Source organism: Dromaius novaehollandiae, chromosome 12 (assembly GCF_036370855.1).
Source record: "Dromaius novaehollandiae isolate bDroNov1 chromosome 12, bDroNov1.hap1, whole genome shotgun sequence".
NCBI classification, from domain to species: domain Eukaryota; kingdom Metazoa; phylum Chordata; class Aves; order Casuariiformes; family Dromaiidae; genus Dromaius; species Dromaius novaehollandiae.
The window spans coordinates 16186913-16208197 of NC_088109.1; the positions used below are offsets into that span (position 1 = coordinate 16186913).

At 43.1% G+C, this 21285-nt stretch overlaps 1 protein-coding gene across 4 annotated transcripts; it reads right to left on the bottom strand.

The window, feature by feature from the left end:
* Positions 1-911: 911 nt before the first annotated feature.
* Positions 912-20980, bottom strand: ACOX2 (acyl-CoA oxidase 2). Of its 4 annotated transcripts, none has more exons than XM_026102687.2 (15): positions 20514-20975; positions 19318-19495; positions 17880-18042; positions 15340-15491; positions 14725-14832; positions 13925-14044; positions 13314-13429; positions 12720-12892; positions 11093-11255; positions 10203-10393; positions 8864-9025; positions 7947-8052; positions 4886-5103; positions 2921-3053; positions 912-1639 (listed from the first exon to the last, which is right to left on the bottom strand). In XM_026102687.2, exons 1-15 carry the CDS (start codon positions 20580-20582, stop codon positions 1577-1579), a joined length of 2115 nt encoding a protein of 704 aa, XP_025958472.2. In that variant the 5' UTR covers positions 20583-20975; the 3' UTR covers positions 912-1576. The 4 variants fall into 4 exon arrangements, with proteins under 4 accessions (XP_025958472.2, XP_064375161.1, XP_025958473.2 ...); XM_064519091.1 differs by having other exon boundaries at positions 19318-19490; positions 20514-20554; XM_026102688.2 differs by lacking the exon at positions 2921-3053 and having other exon boundaries at positions 20514-20980.
* Positions 20981-21285: the final 305 nt, after the last annotated feature.

A 21285-nucleotide genomic window follows, 5' to 3' on the forward strand; every position in this document is an offset into this window, starting at 1 on the left:
TTTTTAATCTTAATCAGTTCATCCAAGTGTCATCATTATAGAAGCGACTTGTGTATTGAAAATAATGCATTTTGACTAGTAGAAGGATGGCAAGTATTTGTCCTAGTTAAAGGGATGGAGACAGAGGAAACACAGCCTAAATACTCATAGCCGCTAAGTAGCGTTATCCAGTTTGTCAGCAATTTCTGATGAATGTTTTTATACATATATACGTGTGTGTGTATATATGTATATGTTCTAACCACAGGGTGCAGTTTCTGATGCCATTCAAGTCAAGGCACTCTAGTTCTGTGTTTTTATTCAATTTCATAGGGCCATTTCTGCTTATCTTGGGCGCTTTGTCATAGTCATTTAGAGAATTTCTGGTTATACTCTGACTTGAATGCTGTTGGGAATAAGAGAGTTGACGTCTGTTTTGGTTGAATGGATCTCAGTCTGTGAGATTCCTGTCACAAGAATTTCTGACAGTAATTGGTTTGCTCTTTGGCCTGTGTGGACCACAGTTCTTTGGGGATGTTCACAAGCAGTCTGGATTTCTACCATAGTTGCTGATTCTTGAAGCCTGGAGCCTTCCCCCCTCCTTCTCTCCGTCCGGAGGCCTGTCTCAGGAGTGTATTCTGTCATATTTTGTCTTTCCTCTTCATACGTTCTAGGGGTTTTGACTTTTATACTAGCTGGCAGTAAGAGTTCGTTCTACTTAAGGGAGAAAAAGCAAGCTGAACTGAAGAAGCTCAGGAAAGATAGTTGTTTCCTGAATGCTGCACATGTTATGAAATATCTGTGTTAAACTGGCATTCAATTATAATGACAAGATGTTCTTTGCAACACTTCATTTACTAGTAAATTAATGATTGGCTTGGATCAGCCTGCCCTTTACATAATTATGAATTATAATAATTAGAGAAACAGTATTCCAAGTAATATGCTTTATTGGAGCCCAAGGTTTATAGAAAGACAGTTATGAAGGGCTTTATTAGTGGGAAAATAAGTTGCACAGACTGGTGTTGACCTCAGCTTTGTCTGAATCTTCATTAGCCAGGAATACGTCACTGCTGAACAAGTTAAGGGCTATTTTCATTGCCCAAACAAGTGCACTTTCTAATAGACTTCTTGATCTAAGAGAACAAGTTGTTCCTAGAAACCAAGGACCGTAATTTTATCTTGCTTGGATCTTTTAGTAAAGATAGTCTGCTAGTTTTTTTGGAAGTCACTGTACGGTTGTAACAAAATGAGGGTGAACTCATAATAATTTTTTTCTTTACACTAAATACGGCGTATTTGGAAGAAGAATCGGAAAGCCAAATGGCTTATTTTCTGCTGCTATCTGGACATTTCAGGTTAGAAACAGGAAAAACTAGACCACTTCTGCTGCGCAGTAGTGGATACCACTCGGAGTTGTTTGGCTTCTGCCTGTGATTAAATGCAAATGATTGGCTAAGAATCTTGTTTCATGCGGTAGCAACTACAAGTAAGTAGCTGATTAATAATCTCTGATTAGTCATTACTGATGCTGTATAAATGTACTGCTGCACAAAGAACAGGAGGAAACTTGTGTCCTTGGCTTAAATCATGGTCTTCATAATTTTGATAGCTTGTTCTGAAGAAGTGGCTTCAAATACTTTCCATAAGCTGGGTTCACCTGTTCAGAAAGAGAACATGCAAAGGAATTAATGGCAGTTAAGAAAGAGGAACAGGCCATATACATTTGAGATAGATAGATATAAAAGAATGATCTCTGAAATATAGAAAGCTAGAACACTTTAAATCTTCTACAACTATATGCAAGATCTCTTCCCCTATAATATATACTGTCCTTCTGTAACCACTACACAATACTTCTTACCTCAAATGGGGAGCATACATTTTAACTTCTAAAAATATGCTTGAACTTGAGTATTTGCTAAAGGCAAATTTTGTGCTCGCCTGTAGAATTTCAAAGGGAGGGCTGACTACCACAGTAAAAATCTCACTTACGGCAAGATGAGTTTTCAAACAGAGCAGCAGCCATTTACATCATGCAAGGTTTTACATTACTCTGCAATGTGGATGAATTAAGAAGTGAAAGTAAAATGCTAACGACCATGAAGGGTGAAATTGCCGTGTTTATCATTTATACTCTTTTTCATTAAAAATATTATTAAAAAGAAATTACACTGGTAAAGATACTAGTCAGTGGAAAACAGCTTGCTATTTGTGTCTCTTGCAGCCAACTAGAGTTGTTCCATAATACTAATCATGTAACCAGACTTTTTTTAAGCTTATTTTGTACAATATGACTACAGTGTCATAAGTTTAAAAAAAAAAAAAAAAACACATTGGTGGCACACAACAGTCCAGCTCCCTAGTACAATTTCTACAACTTGGTGATGGATTACAGCACCCAGAGTACTGGTTACCTATCTTTAAATACCAGTGATTGAAGTAGATTTAAGCACTAGCGATTGAAAGTGCCTCTCTGATGTTCATAGGGACGGATAGGATTAGTTGCAAATGGACAGCAGAGCTCTTTGGTTGAGGATGCTACTTTAAATGGGGGGGACGAGATTCCTCCTGCCCGGTAGTTTGTTCTGCATACGAATCGAAGTTAAATGGCCTTTGTGACCTGCTTCTGTGCCCCCTCCTTGTACCATCTCCCCCTCCACCGTGGGACATGTTCGATACGTATGTCTGCACAGTGCCCCACTGGCTGGTTTGAGTTCATAGCAGCGATGGGGTCTAGCCTGTGAGCTGTTAAAGGCTGGAGTTAAGGCTGTAGTTGGCATAGATGGAGTATCACAGTTCATGGTTCAGAGTGGGATACTGAGAATTAAGGACTTTTATTCTGCTTGCTTTTATCTGCCTTGCCTTATTAAATAGAAAAGCAAACAATTTCTGCCATGGCTAATACAAAAGCTGCCTGGCTGTAGTCCAGCATCTGTACCTGCTGGTTGGTCGGTGACTTCTGAGCCCACTCGTAAAGCCGTTGGTAAACTTGTCCGTCGTAACTGCCAAGTGCAGAATTCAAACTCTTATCTGTGAAGTCGAAAGCATCCACTAGTGGAACAGCATCCTTCCTAAGGAGGAGATGAACCACGTTCATATTAATGAGGTAGGTATAGCTTTGCCAGAGAGGAAAACAAGTTGGAGGTGAACTTGTAAGTCAGTTGCCCAAGTTCCTCTGTCTGAGATTCTTGCACCAGTGTTCCCTCTTGCTTAAATTGTAAGGAAAATCCTGCTTGTTTTGATTCCTCAGTGGCATGTTCTGTCAAAGCACTGAGTGGTCTGAATGGGTGTTTGCAAGTCTTGTCATCTCTGAGGGTCAGCCCCTAACTTAGGACTCAATGTCGTGTCAGGCTGTTTTATCAGCAGATTCTGTTTGTTGTTTTGTTTTGTTCTTTCCCCCTCTCCTTATGCTATACGTGTTTGTCTTACAAAATGGAATAAGGCTACTGCTCCCTGGATCTGAAGTGCTTCGCTGATCTCCACTCAAGCACTGCTGTAGCATCGTCATGGGCAGCCAGGCCTTCTGCTGTCATCAGTGTGTCTCTGAGAAGGAAGCAACCCTGAACCAGGTCAGACCAAGGGCCCATTTAGCCCAGTGGCCCATCTCTGACAGTGGTCAACAACAGATAGCTAAAGAAAAGCACGAGATAAGGGCAAGTATGTAATGACAGTTCCAGCTATGCTTTATTAGCATCTCCTCTTAAGCAGGAGATTTTTTTTTTCTTATGCTCCCATTGTTGCGGGTGTAGGAAGCACTGCTGTCTGTACCCCACGCTGGAGGCCCAGGGATGCAGAGTGGCTTGCTCAAAAGCTGTCGTTTGCATTTACGAGTTCCTTCTGGAGAGAGCTGCTATTTTCTTTCCAGACCAGAAATATTTGTATCCTTTTTCCTAATCCTAAATAACTGACTTTAATTACGCAGGTAAATACCCTCTCCTTTCTTGAATCCTGTTAACAAGGCATGGACTAATACTGAGAAGTTAAGATGAATTCCAAAGACAGTTATGTGAAGTGACGGACTTTCTGGAAACGAATCTTAAGTTTATCCCCTCTTCAATTCTGTGATTAGTTCTGAAAAATACCTGCTGTTTGGCTCACTCCTGTTCAGCTGTTGGTTATGGTGTATTCTTGTTTCTCGCCAACTGACTTAAGTAGGATTTTGCATGCAGTAGCAACTCACTTCTCCGCACTCTGTTAACAGACAGCGGCGTGTAGTGAAAGATGAAGCCTTTGTGAAAATGGCTCTCTGAGCTTTGTGGTAAATTAAAACTTTAGCATATTTCAGAAGTCACATGGTGCATCATAAGTGTTCTTTAGAAACAGATCAAGCTTGGAAAACTTTCTTGTAAACTTAGAATTACTGCCAATGTGATGTGGTGCACATTTAGGTGTGATTGTGCTGCAGCCTGTGTTGTCAGTGTGGCGTTGAGCAGATGTGTCTGAACTAGTGCTAGTCAGAATCATTTGGGTACCAGCTGCAGCTCAGCCATGGCAACAGGGTAGGCTGTATTAGCTGCTGCTTAAGCAGAGTTTGCAGTCTGTGCTCAGAGGCTGCTGCGGCTCCCTCCTGCCAGTGCTGTGCCGACTACGTATTTGACTGCCTTGTCTCTACTGCAAACGGTAGAAAGTATTCAGGATTTCTTGATTTATAATTCAAGATTTTGTGTTACAGAACTTGAATTCAGTGATTAGAGGGGTGCTAGATGCTTAGATCTGTTTTGCTGTGAAAATGAGTTCTGCATGGATATTTCAATTTCTTATGCTGTCAGGCAATGAAAATAAAAACTGAGTGAGGTGGGATTGACTTTGGAAATGTTGGTGTAGGTACAGCAGTACCATTTTACGTTTGTCGCAGAGATGAACTGAATAGGTGTGTTTCTCCTCTCATGCTAGAGCAGCTCACCGAATGACAGCCAGGAGGTCCAGGTACGATGCTGTGACCAGGTCTATTTGAGCTCCGGATAGGTATCCATCGTAAAGGAAGTCTCCTGCGTTTGAGAAGATACCATGTAATGCAAAGAGGTCACAAAGATGTTTCATAATCTTCTGGATACCAGCCTTGTTGTCAAGTTTTTCCACAGTTTCCACAAAGTTTTTCACAGTGATGTAGTGGCAGTGAGCCTGGAAAACAAATACAATCAACAGTGAATACACCTCTACCCTTTTAGGAGGCCAAGTGACTCAAATGTTCTTGCAAAGAATATAAAAACCTTTGAGTTTCCCTGGCAATTTTCCAGTCTGTATTCTTTGTTTGCTGGTTGACTAGGCCTTTTGCATTCATGTCTTATTGCTACAGTAGAGAAAAGTGTTGGGGATGTGAACAGTCAACACAGTGGTATTTGTAAATGCTAGAAGACTGCTTCAGAAATCATGGTAGTACTTGTTCTAAATATTCTTGGTGAATACCCCAAAGAGTTTGGATGACAGAAACACACCGGAATGTGCTTGTGTTAATCCCTAGCAAGTAGTAGCTTGGTTATATATCAACAAGGAAATAACGCATTTTGTTGAAGACCTTGTGCTTGTGATATGTTGCTCAGTGTCTGTGAGGCTTCAGTGCTAGAAACATCCATTGTCACAGAAGAAGAAACATACCTCTTTAGTTATTTTAAATTACTGGCGTCTGACCCAGAAACCATCAATTTGAGTGTCGAACTGCTGACTTACAGAATTTTAACTTAGTACAGCTGAGCTCCAGACTAAATGAAACAGCTGACCCTACCTGTTTGGGGGAATGGGGTGTCCTGTTATTCTGACTACTCAGAGTGGTTAGTGGTGTTGGTATCTGCATGGTTTCAGTACTTTGCTGTACATTTCTCCCAGCTGTGGGTGTATGCAAGGTGTGCCTGCATCTCCAGTGTGGCCAACGCATGTGTGGTTCAGTGTGGACTGCCAAACCTGCCCGAGAAGCTGAGTGACTGCTTAAGCAATTAATCCGTGTAGAGTCTGCTGCAAAGCCGCAAGCAGTGTCTGCGCTGCCCGGCTGAGAGCTGGCAGCCGTTCTTTTGCATAGCTGCCATGGCAGTAGCATGGACAATTCTTCAAGGAAGGCATGGAACGAGAAGTAAATACAGAAGTGCTCCAAGAAGGTAGCAGACTATCAGGTTTTTAAAGTTATGGGGAAAACTTTAGGTTTTGGGAGGATCTCCCTCCTCTTGAAGTATGTAAGAAACTTTGGGGGTCCAGATCCTGTTTCCTGAAGAGTCTAGGGCACCTAGCAGTGCAGTTGTCATGAAAATAGCACAGCTAAGCCTCTGTATATGTTAGGCTCTTTGGAAATGATTTCCTTCTGACTAATCTTCTGTCTAGATTCTCCTCCTTGCCCATCAGAGATAACCATATTCAGGTTCCTCCTCTGACACATGGTGTCCCCTTCTCTCCAATCCAGAGACTTTTGCCACTGCCTTGAGTACATATGGGAAGAAACTGCTTGTTCAGGTTTGTGCACAGGGAGTACTGGTCAGAAAGTTAAATTTTTTTTTTTCTTCCCCTAGAGGTAATCTCCGTATAGGAACACTTCAGTTTCATTCCACAAGAAATATATTTACAGTTGAACAATTATTGGGAAACTAATTATTTTAAAAAAAGTTTTGTTTACAGGTGTTCTCCTCTTCTGTTTATTTTTTGAAGAAATTGGACCTTTTTTTTTCTACTCTTTTTTTTCAAGCTTACAGCATTGAATAATTGGTGCTTCTGCTGAATCTGTCGTTGAAAATTGAGGGTAACACACAGCAGACAAGTCATCACATATAATACTAGCACTAAGAGCTACTGTTTGCTCACTCGCTTAGTGAATTCTTGTTTTTAAAGACTACCTAACATGAGAAGATAAATGCTTCTCATGTTTTTGAAAGAATCTTCTCTTTTTCTGAGAGAGTTTGCCCTATCATAGACTTTACCTAATTTGACTAAGTACAAGTCTTCCCTACTATGAAATTACCTAAATGATATTACTGCAGTTAAATACATGTAGAGTTCCTTTTTGCATGTGGGAGATTTGTAGCTAAGTCCATTTCAGTCTGGGTAGGCTCAGGCTGAACCATAGATTACACCAAGATGTTTTTCATTAAAAATTGACACAAGATAAAATAAGTCGCAGATCTGTTTCAAAATCTTCCTCTTCTCAGTTTAGGAAGAAAGGAAGATCTTCCATAATTGCAGATAAATTTCACTTGACTACTTATTAAAAATAGGAGTTTGCATCCTAGAGATACTGAAATATCAGTGGTTTTGTTTTTTGTTTAAATGTAGGGCTTATTTTTATTCCTTGATTTCTTTTGCATTTAATTATGTACCACATGGCAGTAATCCCCTGCTTTGGGGAAATAATATTGTTGTCCCAATCCTATCTCAGCTGAAGGAATATATTTTGCCTGCTTAAGCCATGTGAACAGGGAGTCATTTTTGGGTATATTGTTAATTTGACTTTGCTAATTTGATTTCTTCCAGTAGTAATTTAGCCATTGGACTCATCACTGCTTTTTATTGTTTTCACTGTGTTTATCTTTCCTTCTGAGAGCAGAAGATATAAGGAACAGCAGGTGTGTTTCACCCTAGCTTTCAGCAGGCAAACTGAGGGGAGGCTTTCACCTGAGAGCCAGAAACGCCCAATTCTTTGTAAAAAGATGGACATTAGCTGGAGATGGTAGGTGCTGGTCCCACACCGTGGGAGGCCTGATTCTGCTTCAGGTGGCAGCATAACCACAAGCATGTTTCTTCTCTCATATGTTTCTGCTCCATCCCATCTTTTCCTTCCTGGTCTATTCAGCTGGTAAACTCTTCACATCAGGAATTGTTTCTTACTATGAATTTCTACTGTGTAGAGCGCAGTGGTCTGAGTGGTGTCCTTTAGATGCTAGCATGAAACAAAAAAGTGTCGAGACCTTTTCAGGCTAACTGTGCTGTTTCTACTGCCTGTTGTATCGTAACCACACATGTCTAATAAGCATAGAAGTTGCGCTAACCTTTGCGGCCTTTACCAGCTGTACCGTGCACTGGTTCCAGGCTTCGTGCTTTTCCACTCCTGACTGGATCAAGTGCTGTAGTTTAGCTGCGCTGCTGCTTAAGAGTCTGGAAAATTGAAAGAACTTACTTAAATATTCTAGCCCACGTGCACTCATTTCATACTCAGACTTGTGTGTGATCAGCAGCAAAATGACATTTCTGAAACTTCACATTGTCTATTCCTCGTATGAGAGAACTTTAATTATGCAAAATGAGCTATCTAAGTACAAATGGGAGCAAAGTGCCCGCACCACCCGGGTACTAAAGGATTTCTGCCTTCCACAGCTCCTATTATACTTTACTGGGGAGCCTTCTGAGGGAGTGTGTGTTGTTGTTGTGTTGTTGTTTGTTTTTTTTTTTGAAGGAAAGTTTGCAAAATAAAATAAGGTGAGAATATCAAACTCATGTTACATCATGTTTCTACTCTTCTACGCAGGGATCTAAATCCTGCTCCTGTTTACACTGGTTTGAATGACGTCAACATTGTCTGTCTGTCTATGCAGTTTTCGGAGATGATACATATGCTACCTATAAATGTGCACAATTAATTGGAAACAAACATCAGTTTTTCAAGTATGTGAAATTCTAACTTACCCAACAGAATTGCATAGGGTACAGTTGCCTAAAGGTCTGATTTATTTATATAGTGTCATCAGTTCTACATAGAGTCAACTCTGTATGGGGTGTAGTTGTTGCATGTAGCACATAGCTATGTGGGTTAATGCTAGGGGTTAAGTCTTCCTTTTCTCTTTCAGGAGCAGATGGTGTCAATTCTTGTTGAATTTAATGTTATTGTACCTCTCTTGAAAGAAGAAGCTAAACTCCAACGCATTTCTGATATCAGACAGAAAGCTCCTCTCCCTTCCTGCTTACTGACCTGATTGCCGTTTGTTCATAGGCCTTCAGATAAATGTCTGGACTGAGAAAATCCAACTTGTCCTTGGCTGGACAATTCCTGGGTTTCATTGAAGACAAGTAAGTGACAGATGGTGGAATGGGCTGGCCAGCACTAGCTGCCATGAAGCACTTAATCAGGAACCTGGGAAGAGGGTAACAGAGCAGGCTGTTGTCACGGTCTCCATGCAGCAAACAGCCGTGAAACAGGTAAGGTGGGGTTTCCCTGGGTTGAGCGAGGAACAGCAGTGTGCAACCCATCCTGTCAGTGGTCCAAAATGGACTAAACAATTAGCAACCTTTTGTTTTTGCCTGTTACTTGTAGTAACCTGATGTGTGATAGGCCGCAGGGATGGCTGTCTACTGCATTTAATGCTACAGCAATCTGTAGTCATGAATTTTAGAAAGGAATTGGCTGTAGTTATTAGCAGTCTCTGCTGCAGGATGATTAAATGGGTTACCATCTTTGTAGCCTGAGTCTCAGCACTGGGAGTCTTAATGCTGGTTTGGACTTAACCACTCTGATTCCCAACACACGATCACGTCATGTTAACAAACTTGAGATGTTCCCTTGATGTTTTCTTTCCTTGGAGATAAATGTGAGTCAATGGCACATTCTCCCACCCCCTTACTGACATATCTCAGCCATGACCTACATTGACCATGTCTGGAAGTAAAGCATTAAACGCTTCTCTCTTGACCTTGTTGCTGATCTTGCAAGAAGAGGCAGTAATGAGTGCAGAGGTGTGTGCATGCGAGCACAGAGCTATGTGATAGCACCTTTTCCCTGCAAATGTACTGTGCTTCTCCTTCTAGTAAAAACACACGTTCTTAAAAGTGCAAGCAGATGTGCTTTTTTTTTTTTTTCCTCTTGCCTTTCACCTACTCTGGATAACTATCAGTCTGTGTGCTCTGAGGAAAGTGGTGTTCTTGGAATGTTACTCATCTGGGATCAGTATCCAACAACTTTGCCTTCTCTGAATCAACCTCACTTTACCAATATCATGTTAAATCTGTTGCTTTAAAAAAGAAACCACAAAACTTGTGCAGCAATGTTTTCACTGCATTACTAGACAAAGAGGAAAATGAGGTTATGCAGAACAGCATCTGGATATGTCCCACAACCAAAAATAGAAGAGATAATCCAGTTTCCACACACCTCCATGTCTATTAGAGAGAAAACATGAATAGTTTATGGCCTAAGTTGTATTTTTAGAAGGTGTTATGGGAAAGGAGTAGCTGGTTTTACTGGTTTTGGAGAAGTGGTAGAAGTTGAAAAGATTAGGGAGCAGACTTTTAGATGAACAAATTTGAATTGTTACCTGGCAGTTTGCAGGAATAACACTGTGTTTTCCCCTTCATAGATGCAAGAAGCAAGTGCTCTAGTGTACAAGGAAGGGAGTCCACTCAGCTGAGAGTATCCATGTCCTCCACATGCCCTGAGGCAGATCTCCAGTCCTGAAGTGCAGTATTGAGTAACGATGGCTTTAAAGCCCGAAGAAAATGCATGAAGCTGTTTTTAACAAAAGAAACCCAAAAAACAACACCGCACCCCTGATTATTAATGGTGAAAGTGTTTTAAAGCAATCCTATGTACATGTTCATAAAGAGATAGGACAGTTTTCTTTAATTTTGTGCAACTTCTGTGGCATTAGATCCTCCTTTGCATGCATGTAGCCTGAACCTGGCCTCTGGTTTCTGTCTCGAATTCTGCACACTCTCACACTGGGTGTGCTGTTGTTGCTTTTTTGAGTTTCTCGCAAGCAGCAGTGACTTTGGCTGCCCTTGTTCAGAGCATGCTTTCATTTTAGGCTTCCAGTTGCAAGATCTCATGTTCAGTCTGGAAAATCATGTTTTTGGTTTTGGCCCAGAAGTGAATATTTGCATGTGAATTTGTAGATGAAGTTGTGAAATAATGTTTTGCACCATCAGTTACTCAGAACAAAGTTTTTATCAAATTAACATGCTTTCCAAGCCCTTTTCCTTTTATGATAGTTCTTGGAGCCACAAGTTTGGGATGGTGAAGCTAATGCCCTTGCTGATGGGTTGTGGACGTAGGGAATGTTGTTTGATCTTTTAGAGCTTTGGCTTTCTACTGTTACCAGTGGTGAGAGGAATACATGTGCAGTTTGCAAACTTCCTTTGAGATTTAGGGATGAGAAGTATAGCATAAGTGCAAAATAACTTAAGAACTATTTCTGCGGCAGCTTACCTCTGGCAGCGAGTCAAAATTCCTGCCCTGGATCTCTTGGTACCCCCTATTGAACAGCTCGTGCAGGTAGATGTTGATGAAATGAAAGGCGTAGGCTGCTGCCAACTGTGGCAGCAGTTTCTGTTGCTGGGTTTGGTAGTCAAGGATTTTTGCTTCTTGTTCCCTGTTGGAAAAGGACTGATGAAGCCTGGAAAGCTGAGGGTGCAGGCAGAGCAACTGTTAGGTTACCTTAACTGCGTCTTTGGTTACGGAGAAGTGGTATGTGAAAAGGACTGAGTGGATTTAATGGCAGCTTACTGCCACCAAGAGGAGAGGTTGGTCCCTGCTCTCCTGTCCCTGTGCTGCCTCTGGGGTTGGACAGCGCGACAAATCTGTCCAACTTGCTAAGCTGTTGGCAAGCCTGACCAGGAAGAAAAGTGAACTTTATGCCGCACTGGTGAATTAGATGAACAGACTAGAAAAGGCTCTGTGTGATCAGTCAGTGCAGAGCAGGGACAGGGGCTCCGGGAGAGACTGAAGCCTTGAAGGACAGCAAGGTCTTAGATGCCATAGCTGCGGCAGTGGCACTGCACCCTGAAGAGCTTTTGCTTTTCAGACTGGATCTTGTGGTCCCAGGTGGAGTTAGGAGAGTGCCAGCCCCTGCTGCTGGCTCTGCAAGGCAGACAGAGGATGTAACTGTGCTCTAGCGTTGTTTCCTGCTCAATGTAGAACAGGAATGACAAGGTCACAGTCAAGCCTCTTACTAGCTGTACCTACAAGCAGGTTGTTTTGCGTTGCCGGTAGTTTTAACTTTTTGATCCTAACGTCATAAAACAGAAAAGCTTCTTTGAGATAGAATTGTCTTTTGAATATATAGCTAGGTTAAAACTGTGCAGTTCCTTCTCTGGTGGGTCAGACTCTTCAGTTCCTTTGAACATATTTGGGTCTAAATTATTCTAAGCTTTCTGGGCTTTTTTTTTTTTTTTATGTTGATCTTTACCACTTCTCCTGTGTCTAGTACACTCAGGACTTCAAATGATGAAAACGGTTATTACAGGAATCTGGCATACCATGTTTTTGTGTTTAGTTTTGTGTTTGAAACAAAGCATGTTCTCATTAGGATCTTATTTTTGAAAGGCTATTCAAGTTAAAATTTTGCAACATATTCAAATGAAAATATCTATTTAAAAATTACAGGCATCCTTAGACTAATAAAGTTCAATGTTGTAAAGTGCAGATGTTGGAAGTGTTGGAAGTGTGGATGCTGGAAGCCATGTTAATGTTGTACCCGTTAGTAGGATGGTATAGAATAAGAATTCAGTTACTTGTCTGCTTTGTCTAGATCCTGCTGAGTTATGTGATCACGTGGGAAGGCTAGTCAAGAAAACTAAGTTGTCTGCGTAAATTGCCATACTATTCAAACCACAAAACCTATCTCGGAAAAGTGTTGTGAAAATATACTCGTACTTTGACTGAAGCTTGTTAATGTAAATAATGGAGAAGAGTGTTGGTAATACCCTTCCTGTCTGGGCAGGGACATAAGCCAATGATGTGCTGAAAGATAAGATGAAAAGCAGAAATAAAGAATGGTTTGGGGGAACATGGTGTACGGTCCCCTTCCCACTGTTGCTAACTTGAATGGCATTACCCAGGCTTTAACTTGGACTGCCGGCGAACTGCAGAATATCTGATGGCAATGGTGCAAGCTTTCATTAGAGGTAGTATAACTTCTTCTGAAAGGATGGAAATGCGTACTGTAGTCATTGTGAAATAATTAATCTTCTGTGACCCCCATCTTACGTAGGTGCCATCTGGCTGAACCTAGAAATAGAGAGAGGCTTTTGGATGCCTCCTTCTTCAATACTGTAATGTTTCAGTACATAAGATGGTTCTGCAATATCTATGCACAGAATAAAATGGACCTTGAAACCTTTCACTGAATGCAGAACTAAATATTGTCATATATGATGGATGAAATATATCCAACTGGAGAGACAAACTTTTGCTGCTTCTGACTCTCATATGTTCTGCCTGTCCTATAATCCTTAACTTTTGAACATGCAATTCCTGAGACAGCAGTACATTTAGGACTCGGATAACTTCTACCCTTGTTAAAACTTTAGAAACTTGTGTGCACCTCAAAGTAAGATTTCTGTCTGAAATTTAGGCAAGTCCCTGTCATCTCTCTGGCTGTGTGGTGAGAATCTGATTGGAGAGTCTGTGATTTAAATGCTTTAGGTACCTCGCAAAACTTGCTCAGCATGTTCTCCCTGGGGACGCGTACGTTCTGCAGCATGAGGTAGCCATTGTCATTGTGCTCAAAATTCATTTTGGGACCAATGTCTCCCACAGTCACTCCTGTGGATGAGAAAATATATCCTATTTACTTCCACTGGAAGTCTTTTCTCCCTCTTTTGCAACAGTCTGGGGATTTCAAAGGAAGGGCCATGTTCAACCCTGCCTTTTCCCCAGCATGAATGATCTTGCCTGAGGGATGAAATGGGCATCTGTATGCCCTGTGATACTTTGCTTTCTTGAACCACCCGTTACCGATGTTGGCTGGGGTCAGGACTGAAGTGTTAGTGTAGAGGTGGCCAGAGCAGTCCAGAGTTGGAACTGTGACACTGGTTAGGAAGAGGGCTTAGTTTGGGTTTGACTGAGGATGCAATAAATCTTCCTTTAGATAAAAAGTTTAGGGTTAATAATAGCTATGCTTGGGTATCTGCCTTGACTTGGTTTTGGTGATTATAACTCTCTGTGCTCATTCTCCCTGGGTCCAGTGTTTTAGAAAATACTTAAGGGCAAAATAGGCAGAGCACCTGCAGAAGTGCTGCAGTGTCTGGAGTCGTTTACCTGGGCATGGCGAATGGTCCCGAAGGCTGCGTATCTGCACGATGAAGGGGTGCACTCCGTAGCACTTCCCATGGACGTACAGCTGAGCAAAGACCACGGTGTGGGTTGCTGACCTTCCCACTAGAAGAAAAACAATCGTGTTCCCTTAAGACAAAGTACTCTCCAAAAGCTTCCGTAATTAATAGCAGTCGGCATGGGTTGTGCGTTCAGTCTTGCTAACAAATAGGTCAGGATGGGTGTGATTCATAGGTGCTGGAAGCCCGAGATTGCCTAAATCTGCATCCTGACTCTGCTCTTGGCTCTCAGAAGTCACATAATCCTTCTGCCTCTGTTGCTGCCTGTGAAGCTTGGATGACCAGTTTGCATCACCAAATGAGGAAAAAAATAAGTAATTAAAGCACGTGCAGTACTGAAAATGGGAAGTGCTGTGGCTGTACTGAATAATTCCAGTTATTACCTAGGACTCTGGATCTGTATGGCATGTGCTGCTCTCAGTATAACTTTCGACCACCCGCATATTGCTTATGAAGAAGAGAAGAATGATTCCTGCAGAGGCAGGAATTTCACTGAGTGAAATTCTCCAGCCTTGCCACCCAAGGACTTTAATAACTAATGGTGGCTCCCTTCTGGCCTTTAAATTTGTAGGCAGTCCTTTGGTCTCTTACTCGTCCATAGATGTTCTGCAGCTCCCACTGAAGTCTTCTCCTGCAAGCACCTTGCCCTCAGACGTGGAGCTTGAGCGAGGCAGACCTAACAGCTGAAGGAGGCAAATGGTGAATACCAAACTTTGTGGTACTTACTGTCTCCAGGCCACCACTTCACTGCAGAGATCTTTGGTGTGTTCAGTATAAACTCCTGAGAAGCAATATCAAAGACTGCTGTTGTTTCCAAACCCTGAAGATAAGTTCCTTTAACAAAAAAAAAAACAAAAAAAAAACAAAAAAAAACCAAACAAACAAAAAATAATTCTCAGGTGTATGACAAAGATGATTAGGGAAATTGGAGGACTGTGTGTATTACCAGGCTTTTGTGGTTAACCTTCCTGGTGAGAGCTGTGGAACAATTTCCTTGGCAACCCCACGCGGTCTGCAGTGATTTCTAAAGCCAAATTGCACCTTGGCCAGCTGCCTGGCTGATGGCGAGGACCCCCCACACCCCAATCTTGACTGCCTGGTATCTAATGGTAAGCTTTCCTCCTCCCTCCTGGAACTTCTTCTAAATCGGCAAAACCAAACTCACTGCATCTCCGGCTTGCAGAGGAACAGTGAAGGAAAGCAATCTCTCAAGTGAAAGTGTCCTCTTTCTCCCTGAGCCGTTCCTGCCTCGGCAAAACTCTGTACAGCTTGAACTCGAATTCCCCTGAGAATCTGGGCCTCTCATCTTATGGAATTGCTACATGTTCTTGGTAGCCTTACCGTGTCCAAGTTCAGTCTGGGCGTAGGTTCCTATAATTTGATATTCAGTGGCGAGAGGAATCCATTTGGCAACCTGTTTATCAGAGCCCAGTACTGAAATACTTCTCATGAAGATACGGTGGAGGGAAAATGCTATGTCTCCTGAAAGACACCTAGGAAGAAAGCATAGGTGGTGTTTTGGACTGATGAAGAGTTTCAGGGCTGTGCTTAATGAGGCAATTGCAACGTGGCATTCGCTAGGTAGTACCACCTGCCAAACTGCAATTTCTTTGTTGTCATATCTTACGCAAAGAGCGGTATTGCTATAGCGTTGCAGGAGAAGTGTTCTTTCAAGCTGTTTTCATTCCTTCTTTCATAACATGCCTTGCTTAAGTGTCACTAGCTCGTTATTTCACTTGCTTTCGGAGGTATGGCCTGTTTTCTGCTTAGCAGATGCTGGGCTTCCAAAAAAACCACTGTCCAACTGCAAAGGCTGCACATCTCTGACAGCTTTGCTAACTCTCCTTGTCTTTTTTTTGGCTTCGTAGGTGTTCCATGCCCCGATTACTTGAATCACGTTTTAAGGCTAGGCTGGGCTGGGGAGGGAGGGAAAGAAAAAACACTCTGACAACTCAGTGTTGGGTGTATTATACTGAATTACATCTGTAGTCATCCGAGACTTGGATTTTCTGACCCTCCTGTTCCCATTCTGGGAAAATACCTTTGTATGTTTGGTTTGTTGCTGTACTGTTTCTTGAGTGCTTGCTGTCATTCACCCTCAGAGATGGGATACTGGGGTATGTGGAGCTTTGGCCTGACTTAATGTGGTTTTTTGTGGAACAAATTCAAATACAGCCTTGTAAGTCCTGTTTTAATGTCCAGTCAGGTCCTTGACCATCTGGTATGGCCACGCACATCCTAAAAAGCATTGCGCTGGAAGCGCTTCAATGTAGTAATTTCCATGGTACAAACCTGCAACTCATTTGTTTTTCAGGATTTCTATCAAAAAAATAAAACCTTAAAGAGAATATGAAGAATATATTCCCTCTTCCTGGGATTCCTCCAGATATGGTTAAATATGAGTATATCTGTGAGGTGAGTATATAACAAACGGCTCTGCTGTTCTCATTAGTACTGTGTGATTTTTAGTACCTTCTTTATGCAGTGCAATAATAAGTATCTGTTTCTAAATAGATATCTTTTAACAAATGACTATGACCTTTCTTTTATACTGGACCAGAGAGAGAATTAATCATGCTGCAAAAGAGGGGAAAAATGAAGAAAGAAGAATTTAAAGGAAAATGGCTATGATTAACAGAGATAACTTAAAATACCTTTGGCAGCCCATCCGGAAACAATGTTACTTTAACTGAAATTTCAAAGATGATTTTTAGATGTGTACAAGTGATTCACCCTGTCCAACACCAGGAAGCATCAGGTTTTTCGTTGATAAAAACTTACCGCTCACCTACTATTTCATATCGAAAGAATTATCCTAGAAGGCAATCTGTGTTCTTTATACAGCAAAGTATGTTAGTACAAGGCTAGCCCTGCTGAACCTTGTGGCATCAGGGGGCCTGATAAAAGCAAGTATAGGCAGGATAGTCTCTGGGCTGTTTAGTTTTGTGAGGTTTTTAAAATCTTTTTGGATTTTTTTTTCTTCTGAGGGTGGAGTGGAGAGCTGCTTTCTATTTGGAGATGTAATTATCAGCTCCAAGAGCTCTTGATAGAAAATTTCCCCTTTTATCAGCCCTGCTCGCTACAGGAGGCAAAGAGCTTAGCATAAAAAAATTATAATCTTTCATATGATGAAATACTGGAAGAGCATCAATGGTGTTTTGTAAGATCAAGGCATTACTCTTTCGAACAATGCTTTTAAACTCGCACCTTCTTGGTGACTATGTAACCCTGCAAAGTTGACAGTGCACTGGACAGGAGCGAATAGAGTACCTCTACTTAGCAAAGGGCGCGGGGGGAAGTAGGGCGAACAATTACAAGAGGAAGCTCAACTCCGTGCAAAGTATTAAGAGAAAATCTTGAAGGAAAGAATTGTGGGAAGTATTTTATTCTGTTTACGTACAAACTAAGTTCTCACATTATGCCAGCATAGCTTGGTATTTTTTCACAGAATATGAGTTTTATAGATAAACTTAATTTGAGATTTTCTCTGTCTGGAAGTCAGTCATGTAACTGAAATAGCACCACTTAAAATTCTGATTATTGGTTTAAAAATGGCTGAGGAGTAGTGAGAGAGCTGCAGCACAGGCTAGGAACTTGTTGAAGTGGATATATCATGTTGGTGATGTGAACTGCTGTGATTTATCAAGCTGCTTTTCATGCAGAAGTACTCTGTTTCTGTGCCGTTCCTTGAGAAGTTCTCTGCCACATAGAATAATTTTCCCCTCTCCCAAGCACACTGCTAAAATGAAAACCTGCAGCACATTAGTATCAAAGCCCTGTCTATCAAGAGTTGGCCTCTCCCAGCCTTTGCCATAGCTCATTGTGTTAGCATACAGGCATTTTAATAAAAAAAGAATGAGTGGTATATTAAAAAAAGTTACCTGTAAATGTACTTGACTTCAGGCCCATTCTCAGTCCATCCCATCTCACGCATCTTTTTCTGGAGATAAACAGCCCTTTTGACTGCTGCTTCATACCTCTCATTCTGGCTCTGGAAATACTGGTTTTCTCTGCTAAATACAGGGTCCTTTTCAATAGCTTCAACTGTAAGGCAATAGGGGACAGTTTATTCTACTGTGGACTCACTGTGGGAAACTGGAGTCCTGCCGTGACACGTCTTCTCCGCGAGAACTGCAGGTCCTGTCTTCCAGCTTGTCTCGGCAATGGAAACTTTTCCCTCAGGGTTTGTTAGTTCAGCAGCAAGAGAGCAGTGGTCACACCTAACTTTGAAAGGAGGAAAAAGGAGGAGAGAGAGACCGAAGTGCCCTGTGATAAGGGTCACTTAAGTGGAAATGATGAGCTTGGAGTCTAAGGTACCTTCCCTGGTCAGTGCGTAGTAGGTGACTTTATACCAGCAGAGTTTTTCCTGGTATAAAAAAATGGTATGGAAAAATGTTAGAAATCTGGTTGTTTCTAATTGGTGTTATTGTGATTAAATGGTAGCAAGTGTTGAAATTACCTGAGTTTTGCACAGAGGTGGCTACTGGTCAGAGCAGCCCTGGTACCTGCCAGGGTGTCCTACTCGGCAGTGGCACCTCGGCTTGGGACTTGACCGGACATTCTCAATGTTAGGGAGCAACTCTCTGGCTTGCTCTTTCTGTGTCAGCCTGGACGATCACACTGGTCCCTTTTTGCTTTGAAACCTTTGAATCCATTCACATTTAAGGTGTGCTTAACTACAATTGCGCCATAAAGCAGATAATTCCAGTGGCTTGTGCCCTTTACATTCATTAAGAATGTAATATGGGCATAATTGCAGAGTCAAAAGAGCATCCTTTCCTCTATTCATTCTCATCAAAGTCATCTTTCAGCATGCACACCACAAGTGAGAAAGCCGCTCGCCCTCGCCAAGCACACCCTGCAACAGCCGCAGCGTGGCACACGAGGTGTTTCCCGCTCTGCCAAGCCCGCCTCCCCGCAAAGGGTCGTTCTGCGTTGGTTAAAGCACAGCGTGCATCGCACGTCTGCACGCAGCACTAGCCCATCTGCGTGTACGGCTCTGCTTGTGCAGAAAGGCTTGTCTGTGCATTGCTCATTTGTTTAACCAGTCTTGCCAGAAACCTTGGGGATGAGAATAGGGGCGGGGAAAAGCTTCAGAAAGCCAGCCTGGTGTCAGCTGGTGGAGCTGAAGCGACTGCAACAGGGCCAGGTTGATTTACACCAGCGGAGGGCACTAACTCCGCTCTGCTACTTTCCTAAAAGACAGACAATAAGCAAATATCCAGGAATACAAAAAACACCATGCAAAGAAGGAGCAGAAAGGAGTGTGGGTACGTTTCGTGTCTGCCAGGAAATGCAGCCCTCATAAGACCGACTCACCGACGGCCCTCCGCATCCGAGTGTGCTCAGCACCGCCGTCCAGCCTGGCAGTGAGCTCCTCCACGCTGAAGGAGGCCGTCAGTCTCTCGCTGGCAAGGTCGGGGTTTACGCCGCTGAGCACCGAGTCCTGCGAGTGTTTGCTGGAGTCCAGCAGAGCCATCCTGGAAGCTGAGCTGCTCTGAGGAGCAATGGCACTCGTTAGCTGTTGGCCTCCCTTTAATTGGTTGTTGATGTCTTGTTTCATTTACGTGACCGTGTGGTTTAGTGCGATGATAAATGGTTTAATTGGAGCGGGCGTAGGCTGCCCGAGATTTTTGCACGTGCACAGGTAACCTGGCTAATCTGGAGCGGGGCTCCTTGCCTCACCCCTGGCAAAGGGCAGCTGGCACAGGGAAGCTTTCTGCAGCTATTGCAGAGCCCTGTGGTCTGAAAGAAGAGGTGGACGTGCACTTCGTACACAGCAGCAGGCGTGCCAGTTAAAAAGGAAAAAAGAGGGTGGAGGGAGGTTGCGTAAGTGTTTAAACACTGTCTTGTCACTGCAACAAATCGAAATATGAAAGTTTAGGGTACTCTAAGGGCTCAAAATGGAGGTTGTATGATTTATTTATTAATTACATAAAAGCTTTCTTTTCTTCACTTCCACCAGCCTGCCTGTTCCCAATATTTTATGAGAAGATATTATTTGAATATCCCCTAATTATATGTTAATGTCTGTGAGGGCTTTTAAGTGTTGCCAGTTCCCCTGCCCGCGTTAAGCATCGCCGCTGTTGCCGTAGCTGGTGCTTTCTTGGTAAGGGGCTCCCCGCTGTCAGGTCGCAGCTCGGCAGCTCCTTCCCGCGTTGCCTGTGCAGGTCCTGCTTCCTGCGGAGCTCTGTTTTACATTAACTGCTAACTTTATAATTCCTTTATTAGCAGGATTTTTAATGGGGACGCTAATTGTTCTTAATTCCCACTTCTCTCATGTGCAGACCTCTCATTCAGGGTAGGTGTCTTACTGTCAGGGCAGGGAAAGAAGATTCAAACCGGCACTCAGAGTAAGCGACAGTAACCCAAATCTGCCCCGAGCCGTACGGAGAAATGGCGTGTGAGTGTTCGAGCCAGCAGCGCGGTGTAGCTGCCCGCTCCCTCTTCGGGGAGGCTGGGTGCGAAAGAGCTGCGGCGTCCGTCCAATATGCGCAAATGCAAAATCCACGTACCTTGTCTTGAGCGTCCTTAGGGCGACTGCGTGGCTGGTGCGTTTGTGGCTTGGCCGCGGTTCCCAGCATTCCCCGTGCGGGGACCCTTGTCCCGGGGGACGCCGGGGCTGGCGCGTGTGCAGCGGTGTGCTGCAGCTGACCTCTGCCGGCTGCGCGGGGAGGCCCGCGTGCCTGCCTGGCCTAAACCCCCCAGCTACCAGCTCCCGGCATCTGAGAGCCTGGAGTCTCTGGGTTTGAAAAATGCTGCTTTTCTGATCTGGATTTAGACTATTTGTGTGTTGCGGGCTGCGGTTTCAGCTGTTACCCGATGTTCCTCGCTGCCCTTGTCCCGGTGTTTTTTCTTTTTCCTCTATTTTCTGTGCTTTGCAAGCAGAAGTGACTCCATTGTACGCATGTGCCCAGTCCTCAGCTGGAGGGATGGGGGGGAGAGCACCTTCATTGCCCTGCTCGAGGTTTTCCCGGCTGGCTTACTGAGCAGTTGATTCTGGTACAGTGCTGTCCTGAGCTCTTTCCCTAGTTTGGGGTGCAAGCTGTGAGACTGCAGACTAACTGTGGTCTATGAACCTGTGGTTTTTCTTCAGACCTGCTTTTCCCTCTCCCAAAACTGGTTTGTCAGACAGAAGTGAAATGCGTGGGATTCACCATACCACAGAGTTGCCTCAACATGAGAAGCTACACAAGGAGCGGGAGATCAGGTTTTGGGTAGCTATAATTTTAAGCTTGAGCTTGAGCAAACCCAGCAACCGTGAGGAGCAATAATACCTCCAAACAA